A 17,117-nucleotide genomic window follows, 5' to 3' on the forward strand; every position below is an offset into this window, starting at 1 on the left:
TTAAAGTCGCTAAGCGAGAGTAGTTTTACCATGTTTAACAACGTAAATATATGCACACATATATGTACATTTATATAAAATATCACAATAGGTGAAATCAACTCCCTGCTCCTTGCTTTACTGTGGAAAGGCCTAAATTACTTTAATCCACGACATCCGGCTGCCCGAAATTTTCTTGAGATCCGCTTCTCATTCATTATTCAGTGCGGTTTTGCCTGATGTCGAAATTCAGCCGGAATTCGCATCACCACAAAAACGTGGAAAACTAGTGTGCAAAATTAGTACGCTACTGTATGCATAGTGTATGACAGAAGAAAACAGACACACATTTTATCTCAGGGGCCGCAGCAATGTCGTAGGCCACCCTGAACGACTGCGAGTGTTAGACATCAGTGACCACTCTGGTACTCGTAATTAAATTACAACTCCACATGCATGTGGGTGTAATTAAGAGACATAATGTGCTGTGTCCTGTGACTGCTCGATACTCCCCTCCCAAGCTTGGTACGCTTTCCCGCACAACACCCGTGCACTGTAGCGAAACCAAACAGGCAACACAGCACCCATGCTTGCGCTTGAGTTCATTGTGCCTGCACATGATTGCTGTGACTTCCACGGCTGCGTGGGCAGCGCACATTTGTATAAAACGTTGCGGCGTCAAAATTGGTTTACAACAACTGTAATCCAGTCCATTGTGGGCTAATGGGCCTTGGTCAGGACCACAAAAAAATTTGTATCATCCCAAAAGCCGTGTGAGCCACGATCATATAAGCGAGATTCTACTGTATATGCAAACATCGCAGCAAATTCTACAAAGACCTACAGCTACTTTGCTTCTCCAGAAGAAAAACAAAACTGCAATTAAAAAAAGGGGGGGGAGGTGTTATTCACTGCACGCTTAGAAAAAGTATGCAAGCTAGTTTGGGAAGAAATAAGAATAAAAATCAACAAAGAATATCTCAGCAATCTGCAGTTTCTAGATGACATATTGCTCTTCAGCAATGTGGTGATGAATTGCAGAAAATGATTGAAAACTAGGGGTGTGCGAATGTTCGAAATTTCGAATATTTTTCTAATAGTGCTTGCTGCTCGATTCGATTTGCACTGGAATTTTACTATTCCAGCTATTCGAACTTCCCAAAAGCAAATACAGTCAACACCCAATTGAAAGTGACGCCTTCAGATTTTCAATATGCTTCACCTCATTAATTCTCGTATTGTGGCAAAGCTGCCTTTCAAGCTCCGTTACGGTCGAACTTTGCCAAGAGATTGATTGATTGATTGAAAAACTTTATTCAATAGATAAGAGGGATAAGGGAGCAGCAAGGGTGGAAAGTGGTCCCTAGATTTTCAATATGCTTCGCCTCATCACACCCCGGTATTGCGGCAAAGCTGCCTTTCAAAGTTACGGTCGAACTTTGCCAAGACACAGTCAACGTCCGATTGGAAGTGGTCCCTAGCTTTTCAATATGCTTCAGCTCATCACACCACGGCATTGCGGCAAAGCTGTCTTTCAAGCTCCGTTACGGTCGCAAATGTATTAACTCAAGAAAACGTTGGTTCCAACATGGAGATGAAAGATGTGGCAGAGGTGGGGGCTCAATTAATGCTGTTTTGGACCTGAAATTTGTGCAAGTCCGAAAAACCGGAAGCCGAAGCTTTTTTTAGCATCCAAAATGTCACATGTTCTTATATATCGATGTCTACGAGACAGATTTGGAACTCCGGACTTGAAGGGAGCATACCCTTGTCCGCCACATCAATTGGGCTTCCAGAAGTTGAAAGAGGAGGAGAGGCTGAGGAAATGGCATCTTTGCCTATCACGTGTAAAGTGTTGCCGGCAACACTTTGGTTGCACCAAATCATGCACATAAATACAATTCAGCCACTACATTGCCTCATTCTTGATAAGACAACTTATGAAACACCACCCCGCCAGTGCTTCATTGACCTAGTGAAAAGGAACACTCATGTTGCTATCTCATAAGAATATGCTTAGGAATCCTCTCTAACTTTTTTTCTGCAATTTCGCTTCGAAGTATTTGAAAAATATTCTTGAAATATTAGAGAAATATTAAAAAAATATTAGATTTGATTCGCACCCACACTTCAATATTCGAATTCGCTTCGCACCCAAAATTTTGCTATTCGCACAGCTCTACTGAAAACCTAAACCAAGAAAGCATTAATGTAGGGCTGAATGCTGAAGACAAAGATAGTGCTCAACAGACAGGCAAACAAAAACAAGAGTTCAAAGTTAACAATCAGCCCTTAGAATCTGTGCCAGGGGTGGAAACGGGCTTTCGTTTTTTGAGCAGCTCAGGGAGCAGGAATATTGCTGTTTTGGAGCAGCTTTGGAGCGGTAAAACGGGAGTTTTGGAGCAATGGAAGTTAGTTTTAGAGCAGATTTCTAGGGTCAAACATCACTGTTAATTGAAATTTTTTATTTCTGGTAAACATAAATTCCAATGGTTTTTAATAAGCATTGGATATTGATGAACCGACCAGACTTACAACAAATTATATATATATATATATATATATATATATATATATATATATATATATATATATATATATATATATATATATATATATATATATATCCCCTTCGGGCGCAACATCCACATATGTGGACGCAACTTGTTTTTGCCAGTTTTTTGGACTAGTCGGAAAGAAAGGGCAAGATACATTGCGCATAGCATCAACTGAACCTTCTGCATGGTCAACGTGTCTTGACTTAACCTCAATGTGCTAAGTATGACCATAACCGATCACTTTGGTGAAGGCACTACGATGTTCGACGGGTTGTTCGACGTGCCACATTCCAGGACCAACGTCATAAGTATTATTTTTCTCCGCACGAAATGAACGCAGCCAAAAACAAATTGCGCATGCATTTTAAGCCAACAATTTCCTTATTCTTATATAAAAATGGAACATGACTGACTGCTGAGTAATTAAATATTCAATTATCCTCTCATTAAGTTTAATTAGCAAAACTCACAAAAAACAGCATATGACTATTTTCTTTCTTGGAATGTAGTATTGAGTGCCTTAGAATTACGTTGTGCGAATTTGAGACATTTGCAGACAGTGCATCATAATTCGCGCCTGAAGGAGATATATATATATATATATATAATGTTGCCGTCATTAAAACATCACAGCTGACACGAACAACTGAAGACTGGACATAAGATAATAAAGGCTACCTTCATTCTAAATCCAATGAGGCTCAATAAAAATCTAAAAAGGATTATGCTCCTGCCATTAAAGCACCACAGCAGGCATGAGAACCAAGAGGAAAATAAAGATAAGCAATGCACTGCGTATCTTAACCTGATTACCCTTGAGAAATTTTTAACTTTGTGGGTTTACGCCGTACATGTACGGCATCACCTAACAGGCACCGAAGAGTTTTCGCCGTATATGTACAACATTGTCTGTATGTTTAAAACTCGCGCCTTTTTCAATCATTTTTCTTTCTTTGAACTTTGAACTTTGAACTTTATTTATTTCAACATTCGGGATGCTGAGGGCCGTGGTCAAAAAGCCTCTAATGGGCTTGACTGGGACCACGACCCCTTACAAATGGGCAGCCCATTCTTGACATATGCTGCCACACTTCGGGAATACGTGGAATTTTTTTATGTGCTGATGTCTCCGTTTCTTTTTTTTTTCCTTTCCAAAGCGGCGCGCCAGCTTTTCGCTTGCGCATCCAAGCGTGCACGGTGCGGCTAGTTTTGGTTTCGTCTAGGCTTGTGCAAATAGTAAATTTTAGGTTCGAAGCGAATTCGACGTGAATAGCGATTTGATCGAAGAATTTCTAATCAAACTCGCATAGTATATATCACATATTATCAGGGTGTCTACTAAGTTGGCCTTTCTAAATTCCATGAGTTTTCCAGGTTTCCCCCGTGTGTTCTTGCTAAAATTCCCTGAGTGAAACAGAACCTTGTTTCATGTTTAGATGGGTAGACACCATGTCGCTCGATGATGTCACTCTAGTATTCACGTTCGCGATCGCTTGCAAGATAACGATAACGATCGCTTGCAAGATAACGCAAGCTCGTTGCATCTACTGCTGCCGCCTCTACCACTAATCACGCTGGTTATTTGACAAGCGATCTCAACAAAAACACCATATCGGGCGTTAACGCGCACCACGCGCGACAAAGAATACAGAAATACACCGCATAGTCACAGAACAGCCCGAAAACACTGCGCGACATGATGTGCCGTGGTTCCCGTACGCCACACATTACTCCACCGCTCCGAAGGCGAGGAGAGCATCGAGGGGCGCCCTTTCCCCGCAGCCGTTCGGTTTGAAAAACTGCGTTCACAAAATCTCGAGCCAGCGTTACCGCGACAATCATTGCCTTGGATTTTACTGTGGATGAGCACAATTTCCCTGAGTTTTCCCTGAGTATTTCCAGACCCCTAACCAAAATCCCTGAGAATTCCCGGTTTTCCCGGTTGGTAGACACCCTGATTATAAAGAAAAATGAGCATATTTGTCATGACCCAACTAACCTGCACAATATTTTTTAAAATTGAAACAAGGTATGTGCAAATGTCATTCTTTTTGGTTCAAAGGGAAGTGGAAGCAACTTAGAATAGTAGCAGGATTTGACTTTCGGTGGAATGCAAGTGATAACCTGTAAAATACGTTACGTTTTAAAATTTACTATACATAGAGCATATAAGCCGGTATAACAAACAAACTTAAAAAATGATGAATCGATGTGAGGGTAATATGTCCATTTAACCTTGATGTGGGGCTTTGCGGATTTCCCCTGTGCAGGTGTATTCACAGTATAGAACCCCTCCACTGCAGTGAAACCACCTTTACAAGGGAATACATGCAGACTAATATACAACTATTTGTTCATTTTTATTACTTCAATTTAAATTTGAATCTAAACGAATTTGAATCTAAACGAATATGCCCGAAAAAAAAGGGGGGGGGGGTCTGAAAAGTTAGTCACCGAACAGATCAATTAGATGACTTCTTCATAGCTGTTCTTGCACCCAACTAAGAAGATGGTTGTGATATTTGTGCAGTGGGACTTGACAGTGCTCACCTCTTCCAGTGACTGGCTGCTGAGAGGTGTTCCATTGACTTCAAGGATCTTATCCCCAATGTGCAATGCCATGAGGTCGGGGCTGACATCCAGGTCGGTGATGTGGACCCCGTGATGGCCAAGACAAGGTGAGCCCAGCTTGATGCTGCGCGTCCCTCTGCTCGCTGGAATCTCAAGCAGCTGAATGCTGTGTGGCCCAGCCAGGACACTGTGTTGACTGAGAGGCTGCTGCATGTGGTGCCGGTAGCAAGGCCCACTGCAGCAGCCATCACAAGAGCATTATCACAATGTGCTACTCTTGCATTGCAAGCACAATGTTTGTTGGTAAACAACCAAGATGCATGTTAAACTAACACGGTAAATGGAAGTGAGGACAAACAATCGAATCCCAGAATCTTGCACATTTTTAAAAGGAAGATGTTACTAGAAAAAAAAAAAAAAGAGAGAGAAGCCTAGAGAAATGAAATTTTTGCTGTTTACAGAGTTTTTTTATACCGATTTCAAATATCTAGTCAGTTTTAAAGTCAGTTGCATAGTTTTCGTTCTGTAACAAGACAATATGTAAAAAGTAGCACACACATTTTGCACCAACTTTTTCTGCCACTAAATATTTACATTTACGAGTCACTAACAGTTTATATTTCTCCAGATCAACTGTAGAATGCTAAAACTTACTAGAGAGTGTGTATTAAATATTTTAATAAACATGAAAAATTAGAATCTCAGAAGTCTTGATGTGCGGGGATCTGAGGCACGCATGAGGCCTCTGCGCCGACGTTTCCCCTTTTCTGCTAATCCCTTCCCTCTGCCGTTCACTCGTGAAGGCAAATGGCACCACATTTCACCATGCATTGGTTCTCGTAGTGGTAATGTGCGTAGTCTCGGATTTGGTATGAACTGAGACGCGTGCTCGTTGGGATTGCTCTGTCTTTTCCAGCAGTGCACTTTAAGCCTGCGTTTTCCTTTACTGTCTAACAACCCCTTTGGGAATCGCTGGAATGCAGCCTGCCTACGGTGCCTTGGCACCCTTGGCAAGTGTGTTTACCATTGTGCAAGATCCAGTTCCGTACGCTAAGCCTAGTGCTACACCGAGCAGCCGCACTTGCTGGAGGCCCACGCGTTTGCCCTAGCAACAAGGGTACAAGTAAGGAGAGACAACCTTAAAGAAAACACACAAACACGCTTCAAGGTTCATCGTTCGTTGCGTGCAGTAGATGCTATCACTGACATATGAGTCAGTGTCTGACTGGCTTCCTGTTTTGTAATTAACTTCTTCTATGCAAACAAGTAGTTGCCTCTTTTAAAGAAAAAAACGCTCCGTAAGTGGAACTCCTGATAAGTGGAAAACATTCCCCTGGTCTCTCAAGGCTCCATTTAAAGAAAGTCCACTCTAGTCCTCCACAACAACGTCAACACTACTTGGGGGAGGCACGGCTTCTTCCATATTTTGTGGGCCAGAAGATTCTGAACAAGTGGAGCCCTTACAGGGTATAAGCAATGCTAACGCGTAACTGTGGCACATAATGCCAGAAAACAACACACTTACCAATAAAGCTTGGAACGCTCCACTAAGGCATATGCGTCTCCATCCCCAATAAATGCATTACAGCTTGCACAGCAGAAGCATTCGGGATGAAATTTGTGGTCTCCTGCAACCTAAAAAATTCGCATACAAATTAGGGAATCACAGAAGCACACAGTGCCTTCAACCATACTACCCTTTCTTTTTCAGGTAATCTCAGAACACCAAAACCAAATGCTTACAGTGAAACACATACATATCATGTTTCAAATAAATTCATAATACAGGTCACGTCATCGTAAAAGTTGCACACCATAATGCTCACAATATAAGTGGGATGTAAGAAATATTTCATTTTGTCAGAGGTCATTTTGTGGCACAGGCATTTGATGGTATTGCAAAAGGCTTAATGAGGCACACAGTAAAGGAACACAGAGCAAAAGATGACTGTTACAGTGTAGGCTTCAATTCTTAGTACCCAACTGGTTTGAAATCAACCATATCCAAGAGAAGCTTGAAAGTACAAGTAAAAGCAGCTGCTTTTATGAAAGTCTCCTCTAAAGCTGCTACTCATGCTTACCATGACTGGGCCAGTAATAATTTCCGAGCAATTCTGGCACACCTCGCCGTAGTTGTACAGGTAGTCACTCTTGCAGAACAGCATCCCATCCTCTTCAAAGTACCAGCTGCTCAACAAAATGTCACACACGGAGCACCTGAAAAGGATACAGCAATAAATAAAGACCTTCAGACATTGTAGGCACTCAAACAAGTCAGTACAAGCTAAACAAAAACTGCAATATGTACACAATCATTGTGCCAAGATCCACATTCAAGGACATTAAAGTGAAACATTAAATCAGTTGAGACAGGTAAGTTATTCTTTCAAAACTCTAGTGTAATTAATTTTGCCACCATAAATTAATTACAGAGGTAATGAAGGTCAAAGTTTCATTCATGTATTTCACACCGAATCCTCAGCACATTAACATCACTGTGACATCAAGAATTTGAAAGTCATTTTTTGCGTATTTTGGCCACATTGGTTCAATGCATTTTCTGAAACTTGCTACGTTCAAACTATGGGTTCCTTAGAACACAACGTAAGCAAGCTTTGCTGATAAGCAATTACCTAAGCCCTAGAAGTGCCGTGAAAATATATGATGCCACGCCGAGCTGGTGTGGGAACCTCAATGTGGAGGTACCATATGTCCATTGTGAAAAAAATTCGGCTGATCTCATGCGTTGTGGGAATCGCTTTCATGCGAAGCAGTAAGCGAGTACTTCTATGCTGTATTTTATGGCTTTGAGCCAAGAGTTACGAGGCAGATCGAGGTGTTTTTGTAAGTATAGTAGCTGTGTTCACATCGTAGGCTTACCAGGCATGTCGACAACAATGGTGTTTAAAGGCCAACTCCGGCGATTTTTTGGCCATGTCAAAGTAATGGTGCTTTTATGTTCCTGAGAAGCTCCTGTTACGGGCCCGATAGCAGAAATACTCGGCAAATTGGAGAATAATTTTAAATAAGCAAAAAAGCGCAACACCGAAACCGAAACCCAACCAAGTGTACTGTCTACGTATGACGTAGACGTTGTTACGAACGAACCGGAAGTCGTGCAAGGCATGCCGGTCACGCCGGCGCGGAGTATGAAAACTGTGACAGCCGGGACGACCAGCGAAGCGCCGTCCAAACCAACGCTGTCCGTCGCCTTGTGCACAGCAGACGCTCGCTGTAGCGGCCGAAGCGCCGAAGTTAGCGGTGCCCTCGGCTGCGTCACTTCCGCTGCCTTCCCAATACTGACATCGCAGACGCAATGTTGCCAATAATTGTGGGAAGCCAGGAGGGCGTTTGCAGACAATCTTTAAAATTCATTTGCAAACAATCTGCGCATGTCAATTTGGCCTAAATGACATAAACGTTCAAAGGAACGTACCCAGCGAATTTCATTGAGATCCATCGACCTCGAAAAATCGCCGGAGTTGGCCTTTAAAGGGTAACTTATTGTGCGACATAACGTCAGCGCTCACGTTAGAGTACATAGGTCGGTATTATCAAAACTAAGTGCACTTTATGGTGCAATCATGTGAATATCATTACTTAACTTTCAGTAATGTATTCCTCTGAGGTCAAGCAATGCTTCAATATAGCTTGCTGAATCATAGGAATAGCAATGTAATGTTTATTAGACTGCTATAAAAGCGGAGTCAACAATGGAACCACAGACGTTAATCTGATATGACGCCTGTATTGTAGGAGTACATATGTTGTGCTTTTTGCTTTCTTGTAAAATTAGATAGCCAGCACCACAACCACAATTGACATTGCACCGACATTACGCCTGCATAGGCTGTTTTTCCAAACCTATTAATATACCTGGCGTGGCTCTGCGGTAGAATGCCTGACTGCCATGCAGAATGCTTGGGTTTGATTCCTGCTGAGATCCTAATTGTTATTCTTTTCATTCGTCCGGCCAACACTGCCGATGTCGGCTTTAAATTATGTGTGCTCTTGCCGTCACTGAAAGATATAAACTGTCAATCACCTGTGGCGCATACCCGTACACTGCGGCCCGTGGTAAAGTGGTATGTGCCACATGTGTCTAGAGGAAAGGGTTTGACGACGTACGCGACGGGATTTTCACATTATTCATGTCATGACCCGACAGTCATATTCATGAAGTTTTCGTACCCTCCCATTCCAATTTTGGTTTACAACAAGTCAAGGAGGCGACCATCAGAGCACCTGGACGGACGGACGTAGGTAGGTAGGTAGGTAGGTAGAGACATTGATAGAAACACTCAAAGTGCCAAAGGTTTGCTAAGAAATGCTTCACATTTAAAAACAGCGCGACGTAGACACAAACAGGAAGTACACAGGACCAGCGCTGACTGCCAACTGAATTGTTTATTGAACACACGCTCAAATATACAAAGAACATATAAATCGGGAAAGAGGGAACACATCAATTCTTCTAGCCACGCCTGCGTCCAACGTTACTTTAAGGTTTTGTCATGCTGATTAGTTTCGGAGATAGTAACACTTCTTGTCTAATATTTATTGAGAGCGCGCTCACGCAAGCATCATCTTTACGTTTAATTACATAAGCCTCATACAGTTCACGAGCTGTCAAATTGTTGTATGAGCGTAGCACTCGGGTCTCGTTGAAACGTGGCTGGCAGCCACACTTCGCACGCAGCCTGTTTTTTCACAATGGATTTGTACCAACTAGCTTGCATCAATTCGCTCTTAAATTATCACATGTATTTCTTTTTGCACGTATTCTGGATTACTAAGTGTCTTCTCACGGTAAGAGTGGTGATTGGCAATAGTGGTTTACTAAAACGAGAAAATTTTTTTTTCTTTAGAGTCAATTTAACAAAAAGACATTTAAAATTGCATGCCCAGCTTTCACACTTCTTGTTTTCATAGTTAATAATTAATTGACAGCATGTCAGATATATTTGGCCAGGTAAAGCACGACTAGAATATGGCTTCAAACAGAACTGAATGATACCCCACTAGATACATTCGTAAATCAGCACCACAAGGGAAACTTTACATGAATAAACAGGTGCAGCTCTGCACTGTGGTTTTTCAGAGCCTGTTGCACTTGAACCAATTTCTAGGGGTAGCCAACATTAGTCAAGTGCTCAACCTGAAGCTCTTAAATCGCAAAGGCAAAGCAATGAACATGATACCAACAAACTGGAATGTTATACAAATTAAGGCTAGCAGCTCCCATTAGCAACCAATCTGGCGTAAATCAACAGAACATTTGGCTAAAGGAAATGTGACCACTGCAGCCAGCGTATCAACCTGCATGCTGTCTACGACTTCAACGCAAGCCCGTGAAAAGAACACATACAAAGGTATGAAGCATCCGCTAATCCCTGTAAACAGCGTGCGTGAGCAGCTGTACCCAGCAGATCAAAGTACACACTTCCCTGATGGAGACATGCATTTATAGTGTTTTTATTGGCTTTCCGATATATAGTTTCAAGTATGCACCCACCCTATGCCATTTTGTTTGGGGTTTTTAGCAATGCTCCTTGAAAGCCATATAAAGGGGCTTCCTGCATTTGGCAGATTTCTCAATCATTTGAATGGTCGCATGAAGGGATTCATGGTGGATTACCCTTACCTGAAGCCAGCTCACTCTCTAGGTTGATTAAAGCCAAGTAAGGCTCTTATCCTCTTCAAAATTACCTTCATGAATATTTCATACAATGCTGAAAGTAGGCTGGCCAGTGTGTAGTTCCTTAAGTCTTTTAAGTCTCCCTTTTTATGTATTTGCAAAATATCAGCATTTTCCAACTCGGCGGTACATGTGAAGATTTATGGCATGATGTGTAGTGTCGACTGCTTCTTAAACATAAAATCTCCTCATTCTGATCTAATCAGTTGCTATGCCGTCTTGTCCAGCTGTCTGCATGACATGTGTTGTTGGGCCTTTTTGACCTCATCAATAGTTACGGATGGAACTTCGGTATCCGGTCAGATTGATTTCACCCACTGTAGGGCAATTTATGTGTGAATTACAGTCTAGAGTAGAAGTGCTCCGACACCTTCACTATGTCATTAAAATTGTTCATAATACTCTTGTGGGTTACGTTTTACTGCACTTATTATAGTACTCCCCATGCAGAGTTTCCTTTCAGCTTTCACCCATTTTCAATGCTGCAGAACTCTTTGACGTTATAGTTTTGCATGTCACCGAGTTTACTATTGTTGATCAGTTTCAACAGCTCAGCTAATTCTATTTTCTCTTAAGGTAGTTGCTTTCATCATTACTAGTGACCTTCGGACCAATTTATGGTATTGTGAGTAATGTCGTCACGTTAGGCCAGCTGCACTGCAGAGTATAACAGAAGATGGGCGCGTGTTTCACCCTGTGTAGGCATGCCATACAGTAGCACGAACCACCCCGGTGCAGGTGACATCTGGAGAGGGCCTGGATAACGACAAAGGACGGCGCGAAGTCTCACGTCGACATAGCGCGGTGCAAAAGGCGAGACCTCTTGTTCACTGTTAGCGACACTCGAGCCAACTGAGCATGCGAGTGATGTTGCCGTGCCAGGTCAGCCAGAATGAAATAGATGCAAGTTCTAAACAAGACAGCCCTGGGCATAGAACAAGGGTGCTCTTGCCTACTTTTTCTCTCATACGATCTGCCACAAGCACTGGTTCAAATTGAGTGACACACTGATTCTGCCCCGTATTTTGAGGGGAGCGTGTAGTAAATGTATGTTGATGCAATCTGATACTGCCTTTGGCTTTTTATTAAATTATTTGTTTTGGAAGTTCGCCTCCTTGGTTGCAAGGTGTCTCCAGACAATAAGGAAGAGGCAACCCAAGTCAGGAAATGCTTAGTTTCGTACCTGGTGACTTCTTAACTGCTTAATTAAAAAGCTTGCTTAATTCATGCATATGTGCAGTGCCTCTAATTTCAAGTGCTGCTTTGGAAATTTATTCAAGTAACAGTTTTGTTCATATCCTCCAAGAATGATGGAAAGTTGAGCTAGGTGGTAAGGATTTGTCATAAAAGAAGGTGAGGCACAGAGACACAGGAGAAGAAATCAAAACAAGTGCTGACTGTCAACTGAAACGGTGGCCAAGAAGAAAACTTATCTGTGCATGTGCAGGAATGGTAGTGCCACCAGGCATAAGCAGGTTTATATGTGAGATTAGCTTACCTAATTAACCTACTTAAAGAAGAAATTAAATGCTTCAACAGTTAAGTTAATCTAAGGCTGGCTCACGCATGCACATCCACTACTATCGATATGCCGAGCCTCAACCATAACAGCTGTTTCTTCATTCTTATGCCTGTATAACACTGCGCATTTATCAAATTTTGGTGTGCATTTGCACTCTCAACAATGCTAAAGAGAGGTTATATGGTAAGCCTCAGGTTAACGACCTCCTATGCTCCATTGGTCTCCTATTATTATGGCAGCCAATCTGCCCCATGTAGAATCGGCCACAGCTACAAGGAACCACTCCAGCCTGTAAGTTTGCTGGTGTGCTAAACGGAACAAATGTCAGTCCACCTACCGTCTTCTACCTGCTCATTCTTTCTCTGCACGGCCGTGCATATCTTGTCTAGCTTACTCGCAGCCGTAAAAACAACATTAACACCACATCTACTTCCCACATTCTTTAGCCTGTGCTATAACGAAGGTATGTAAGGAATAGCCATGATTCACTTTCGCTGCTATTGCTTTCTGCAACCATGTTCAAACTTAACAAAATGCACGTTTTAAGCGCTCGGCAACAGTGGCTACTACGACACAAGGCAGACGTGCAACCTGTGCGTTAAAGCTGGTGCTCATTTCATGCACACACGATTTAGTTAGGGAGAACTTCAGGCGGGTATGGTAGGGTTGTCTTGGTTTCAGCTTTATATCTCAGGAACTGTTCCATATTTTATTGTGAAATTTTGCATGTTCGATGAGAAAGCTTGTATCTCTCACTTTATGCGATTTTGACCCTGCAGCTTTCCTTACTTTTTTGTATTTGAGCACTAAGTTTTAGGCTGTGGAGTAAACTTAAATGTACCTTTTGTCAAAAAAAAAAAAAAAAAAAGAAAGAGGAACAGTATGCCCGTCAACTTTGGCATGCTGATTCCGCATAAGATGCATCCAGACGACGGGCCAAACCGCTCTTTTGGCCCGCGGCCTCGCCGTCACGTGACCCTCCACTTCCGGTTGGGGAAGTCCGTAGCTGGGCCGCGGATCGGGAGGGCCAACAATGCCGAAAACATTTTCACGAACCGTCCGTCCCCCTCTTCTCTTGCGGGCCGCGTGCTCGGAGGGGTGGGGTGTCAACAAGACAGGTTTTTTCCCTTCTTTTTTTCAGTAGCCGAGTGAGCCGGCAGCTCTTCGAACATGCGGTTTCTCTCTTGAGACGCGCGCGCAGCATCGTTTGCGGTTGGAACTGCACTCGGTCCGGGCTTTATTGCTCCCGTTTCGGACTGCGCATGTGTATGGCGCAAGCGGACGGGCCACTCGCGTTTTTACTGTCACGTGACTCAGCCGCTCGCGGGTCGGTCCGTCGTCTGGATACACCAATAGTAGTGGCATTAATCCCTAGCTATAAGAACGGGTTACTACATTTCTGTCACAAGCAAAAATACTATAGGCCTCACTTGTCATGCGCTGTAAGACTTCATTAAAAATTTTTTTTCTTAATTATAACACACACACTTTTTCAAAGTATTAGGTTCAGGCTATTCGTAAGAGATTGAAGTATAATCTGAGAAAATTTCAGCGCGATCAGTCAGATAGTTTTCCAAGAAAGGTAGAGCAAGTTTGGAAAACTTTTGAGAAACTGATCGTGAGAAAAGCACGCTTTCGTTTAAAAACACACGCGGAAAGTGCTCACAACATAAACCAATGACTACGCTACAAAAGCATCCTTGATGAGAAAATTTGCAATCAAAAGTTATGCAAAATGGCAGCAAATGAATCTATTTAACTGATCTAGCTACATTTATTATTAAAAATACATATACACAGTAAAAATCTGTAAACAGGGGGTGTGTGCTGGAGCCGACGTTTCGACAAGCCTTCTTCAAGGCTGCAACGGCTCCAGCACAAACTCCCTGTTTACGGATTTTTTTATAGCAAGCTTCTCCTTGCCTTTTTTTATGAATATACGCAGAAAGAATGATGGGAACGATTATGTCAACAAACCCTCGCATCCATCAGGTGCACAGTTCATGGTGTCATTTTTAAATAGCTTTGAGAAGTCCTATGCAGTCACCAATGCATGGTTTTGCTCCTCAGGGTCTGTATTATTTTTTAGTGATGAAATAAAAAAAATCCCTTTTTTGGCTGATCTACCCAACCATACCCCCAAGGCACGACATGGGAATAGTGTTTTACAGCGAAAGCTGTTACGAGGTCACAAAACAGCCGATTTTGGCGCTGTAGTTGTCCGTCGCCGCTGCTGCTGGTGTCTGTAACTGCTATTGCCCAAAATAAGAAAAAAATTTCTAGGATCGGATTTGAACCTGGGCCCTCTGCGTGGCAGTCGAGTGTTCTACCACAGAGCCACAACAGTTCTTGAAACTCCTTCTCAAAAAGACCCTATACAGGTGTCAAGTCGGGCAAGGAATCAAAATAACAACCAGGCATCACGTAATGTGAATTGTGCGAGTGGGTCATTGAATGCTTCCAACCCATTACAAAGGGCTGAGCCATAATTATTCATCGTCCTCAGCCAGAGAACAAAGTGTGCATAATGTCTTACAGATATGTAGCGAATACCACGCTTCTCCAAGGAATGACAAATAATGGCATGGTAAGTGCTTCCCTACTTCATAAAAATTACGATTTATGGCGTAGTGGGTACCTTGCATGTGTATTTGTATTAGTGGCCCCACGAGCGTCTACAACGGGCTCTAGAAAGGCCGCTCTTCCAGCTTTTGCAATGACTGTGCTGCGTGTTCAGCGCAGGTCTGGCAAATTTTATTGTGATAGCGTTAAAGAGCTCATTTTGCAGAAATTCCGGTGTCGGTGTCGTTGGTTGTGAGCAAAAATCATCATCTTGTCCATGACCTAAAAATCGAGGAAGCTACAAAGAAAATAAATAATAAAAATTTTGCGTCTAAGTGAAAATCGAACCCAGGCCGTCTGCGTGGCAAGCAGGTGTTCTACCACACAGCCACGCCTCTGCTTGGAACTGCACTGAAAGTAACTTTCATGCTTCGCAAACATATACATCCTGTATACAGGTGTCACGGTACGAGATGTAATATCACAGTAATATTGCGTGGTACAAGCGTGCATTGTCATCAGGTGTCACACCATGTGAATATCGTAACGATTTGGTCGTTTAATGCCAACTACCCATTACAAGAGGCACACACATTACTGCGAAGTGGGTGCATCACAACTTCGAAAAAGTTTCTTGCGCACAGGCACGTAGCCAGGATTTTTTTTCGGGGGGGGCCCAAGGCCTAATTGTTCGAAAGACAGTCTTTCCATGGCAAAAACAAAAAAAAGTTGCCTAGAAATATAGAGGGCTGGAAAAATTTCGGGGGGGGGCCCGGGCCCCCCGGGCCCCCCCCTTGCCTACGTGCCTGCTTGCGCATAATTGCTCCTGGTTTAAAGCATGCTACCCGTTACATAAGGCACACACCTTAGTGCACGTATTCTGTTAAACACACGTAGTGGGTGCACTGATACTTCTAAAGAAATGTCATGCGCACAGATGTTCTCACACGCCACCGGGCTCTTGACACGCTTGTGATGGATTCTGCGTAGTCTACAAGCGCCAACTACACTGCGGTGTCTTCCTGATCGAGTTTTGGTGGGGCATCAGTGTCAAGTGGTGCACGACAACGAAGGTGGCCACGAAAGACAGAGGCAGAGAAGGCAGACACCAAAGCTCGGTGTGCTGCGGCTATGCGACCACTTTGTACTTCGTCAATTACATTGCAGTAATGCACAATGTGAACTTCTCGAGTAACAACATACATTAAGAAGTATGCAAGGCTCCCGTGTGGGGAGCCGAAACGTTGTCTTTTTAAATTTTTGTGTATTTTACCTTGGTCGGCGTTTTTTTTTATGAAAGCATATTGAAATTTTTTTTAAATGCGAAGCATTTCTTAGCGAACCTCTCGCACTTTGAGCGTTTCTTTCTTTCTTTCTTTCTTTCTTTCTTTCTTTCTGTCTGTCTGTCTGTCTGTCTGTCTAGCCGCCTACGTCTAGGTGCTCTCATGATCGCCTCCTTAACTTGGTGTAGACCAAAATTTGCATGGGAGGGTAAGAGGTTTTGACGTATATGATTGCCGGGTCATGACATGAATAACATTAAAATCCTGTCGCGTACGTCGTCAAACCCTTTCCACTAGACACGTGTGGCACATACTCATTTACCATGGGCCACGGTGTACGGGTATGCGCCACAGGTGATTGACAGTTTATATCTACCCAGGAACGGCGAGAACAGACATTGGTAACTTAAATGCTAGAGCGTTAAGGAAAACCAACATACGCAGCGTTGACTCAACGAATTGAAAGAATGAAAATTAGGATCCCAGCAGAAATCGAACTCAAGTATTCTGCGTGGCAATCAGGTATTCTACCACTGAGCCACGCCAGGTCTATAAACTGGTTTGGAGAAACAGCCTACGCAGGCGTAATGTCGGTGCAACGTCAACTGTGGTTGTGGTGCTGGCTATCTAATTTTACAAGAAAGCAATAAACACTACATGATACTCCTACGATGTGTACTCCTACGATACAGGCGTCATATCAGATTAACGCCGGTAGTTCCAGTGTTGGCTCCGCTTTTATAGCAGTCTAATGAACATTACGTTTGTATTCCTATGATTCAGCCAGCTATATTGAAGCATTGCTCGACCTCGGTGGAATACAATAACGAAAGTTATGTATGATATTCACATCACCGCACCATAAAGTGCACTTCGTCCACCAGACCGACGCAGTGTCCCCTTCATTTCTTACGAGGCTGGGCGATGGCCTCATGCTGACCGAG

The 17,117-nt window shown here is 43.0% G+C and overlaps 1 protein-coding gene across 3 annotated transcripts in view; it reads right to left on the minus strand.

Annotated features, from left to right (window-relative positions):
• Window positions 1-17,117, minus strand: part of LOC119389344 (LIM domain kinase 1) — a 74,648-nt gene that overhangs the window by 55,247 nt on the left and 2,284 nt on the right. For all 3 annotated transcript variants that reach the window (XM_049414404.1, XM_049414403.1, XM_049414405.1), the window contains exons 2-4: window positions 7,190-7,325; window positions 6,634-6,743; window positions 5,088-5,343 (exon numbers count right to left, since the gene is read on the minus strand). In XM_049414404.1, the coding sequence (XP_049270361.1) occupies window positions 5,088-5,343; window positions 6,634-6,743; window positions 7,190-7,273 (450 nt within the window). In that variant the 5' untranslated portion in view covers window positions 7,274-7,325. The remainder of the gene's footprint in view (window positions 1-5,087; window positions 5,344-6,633; window positions 6,744-7,189; window positions 7,326-17,117) is intronic.

This window comes from Rhipicephalus sanguineus, chromosome 4, assembly GCF_013339695.2.
Source record: "Rhipicephalus sanguineus isolate Rsan-2018 chromosome 4, BIME_Rsan_1.4, whole genome shotgun sequence".
Taxonomy (NCBI): domain Eukaryota; kingdom Metazoa; phylum Arthropoda; class Arachnida; order Ixodida; family Ixodidae; genus Rhipicephalus; species Rhipicephalus sanguineus.